The sequence below is a fragment of the Sinocyclocheilus anshuiensis genome, unplaced genomic scaffold (assembly GCF_001515605.1).
Source record: "Sinocyclocheilus anshuiensis isolate Anshui unplaced genomic scaffold, SAMN03320099.WGS_v1.1 scaffold1879, whole genome shotgun sequence".
Classification (NCBI taxonomy): domain Eukaryota; kingdom Metazoa; phylum Chordata; class Actinopteri; order Cypriniformes; family Cyprinidae; genus Sinocyclocheilus; species Sinocyclocheilus anshuiensis.
Genome location: NW_015549707.1, coordinates 738521 through 740553, shown reverse-complemented (window position 1 = coordinate 740553; position 2033 = coordinate 738521). Strand labels below are relative to the sequence as shown.

The 2033-nt window shown below is 40.9% G+C and overlaps 1 protein-coding gene across 1 annotated transcript in view; it reads right to left on the bottom strand.

Annotated features, from left to right (window-relative positions):
- The window catches only part of LOC107660666 (T-cell immunomodulatory protein-like), a 156619-nt gene that overhangs the window by 11955 nt on the left and 142631 nt on the right, over window positions 1–2033 (bottom strand). Inside the window, exon 15 of the mRNA XM_016450054.1 lies at window positions 576–700. Coding sequence (XP_016305540.1) covers window positions 576–700 — 125 coding nt within the window. The remainder of the gene's footprint in view (window positions 1–575; window positions 701–2033) is intronic.

The window sequence follows — 2033 nt, the reverse complement described above, 5'->3', positions numbered from 1 at the left end:
TCTGTTACACCAAATACACAAAATAATGATCTTTAAAAAAGCATCATATGACCCCTTTAAGGTCCAATTCTTGCCATTAACTCCTCAATAGACACCTCAATAAACTCCTAATTTGCTGCTTATTAATAGTTAGTAAGGTAGTTGTTAAGTTTTGGTATTGGGTAGGATTAGGGATGTAGAATAAGGTCATGCAGAATATGTGCTTTATAAGTACTTATAAACAGCCAATATGTTAATAATAGACATGCTAATAAGCGACTAGTTATAGTGAGAGTTGGTCGCTATACTAAAGTGTTATCATATATATTCATATAAATCTCAATTTCGAAAAATTGACCCTTATGACTGGTTTTGTGGTCCAGGGTCACATATAGGAAACATTGGGTCTGACATACTATAATATATAGTATGTCAGACACAATGTTTCCGTTTTCAGACACAGAAAAAGAGCAGATAGAAGTAAACCAGGCCATCTGCATGCTCTTCCTCTCCAGTGGCCTTTCTACCCATGATTCCTCCCTCCTCCCTCCATATGGCGAGTGTCTGTGAGCATGTGGGAGTAGGTATGTCTGTACCTTCCCTCCAGGGGGCCGGGGGATGCCCACAAACAGGTGATCCAGGAAGTTGGCGCTGCGCCCCAGACCGAGCACGGTGTAGGGCAGCTGGAGCGCGAGATGAGCCGACTGGCTGAGCTGCCCCGCTGCAGAGAGAGAGAGAGGATGTGTGAGGAGGAATTGTAGGAGGGAGAGAGTGGGATTGAGGGTGGAGGAGTGAGAGGTGAAAGAGAGAACAGCCGAGTGTGAGGGGGAGGGAAGCGTAAGGTATGAAACAGGACATGAACAGGTGAGGGAGGGGGAGGAGAAGATGAAAGAGGAGAAAACAGAAAAAATTGCTGCCATTAGTGTCATCCATAAATAAGGCTTGTTATAATAAGAGATCTCAGCATATGAAGCGCTCTTGCTCAGATCCTCATGAGCTTTACAGCAACCTCAACAAACTACTGCAGAAACCTGCATACTAACATATTTTACAGGCTACGATTGCTTTAAAGGGGTAGGTAACCAAAAAAAAATGAAATTCTGTCATCATTTACTCATGCTCATGTTGATTCAAACCGGTATGACTTTCTTTCTTCTGTGGAACACAAAAGAAGATATTTTGAAAAATGTTTTTTTGGTCCATACAATACAAGTTAATGGCCACCAAAACTCTTCAGAAAGAAATTGGTTTCTAAAATCTAATTTTTAATGATTTTGGTCAAAGGACACTGGGACTCAACTAAATCTGAACTAACTGTTAGAGCACTTTATGTGTGTCCTGCTGAAGTACACACAGTCCACAACCGGGGAAAGGTCAGTCCATTGCTCATGTGTCATGTGTCTGACTTGATGCCATTAAAGAGAAGAACAATTAGATGTGTATAAGCTGATTTCCCATTATGCATAAGAGAGAAGAGAGAGAGAGAGAGAGACAGACAGAGAACAAGGGTCTCCTAATAGCTTCCCTTTGGCACATAATAGCAGTACTGGAATTCTGGATGCAATCTGATGGAAAATGTAGAGCGAGTCTCACTGACCAGGAACAGATCCTTAGCCAATATAAAACAAAACAAGCAAAACAAGAATGATCTTTTGTACTCTTGCTCTAGTAGTGAAGTATACAATGTTGGTATTTCGATCTGTCTTCTATTATCATTTACAGAACAGAACATGTTTGTGTAGTGCATTCAGTCAGATGTTTAAGCCCATAATGAGATGTCCTTCAGTGGTTTTCTTTATTGAAGGACATTTCTTAAATGAATGAATAAACTAGACAAGCCTACACATGCCTTCGATCTTATAGACCATGTCGCCCTCATGGTGTAAAGAGTTTTCATTCTGATGCCAAAAACCCCCCAAAATGATGCTCCCCTTTTCTATAACATAAAAGCAGCAAATGCAGTATATGTTCATGAAGACCCATTTACACTGTACACATACACACACAAACACACACACACACACACACACACACACACACACACACACACACAC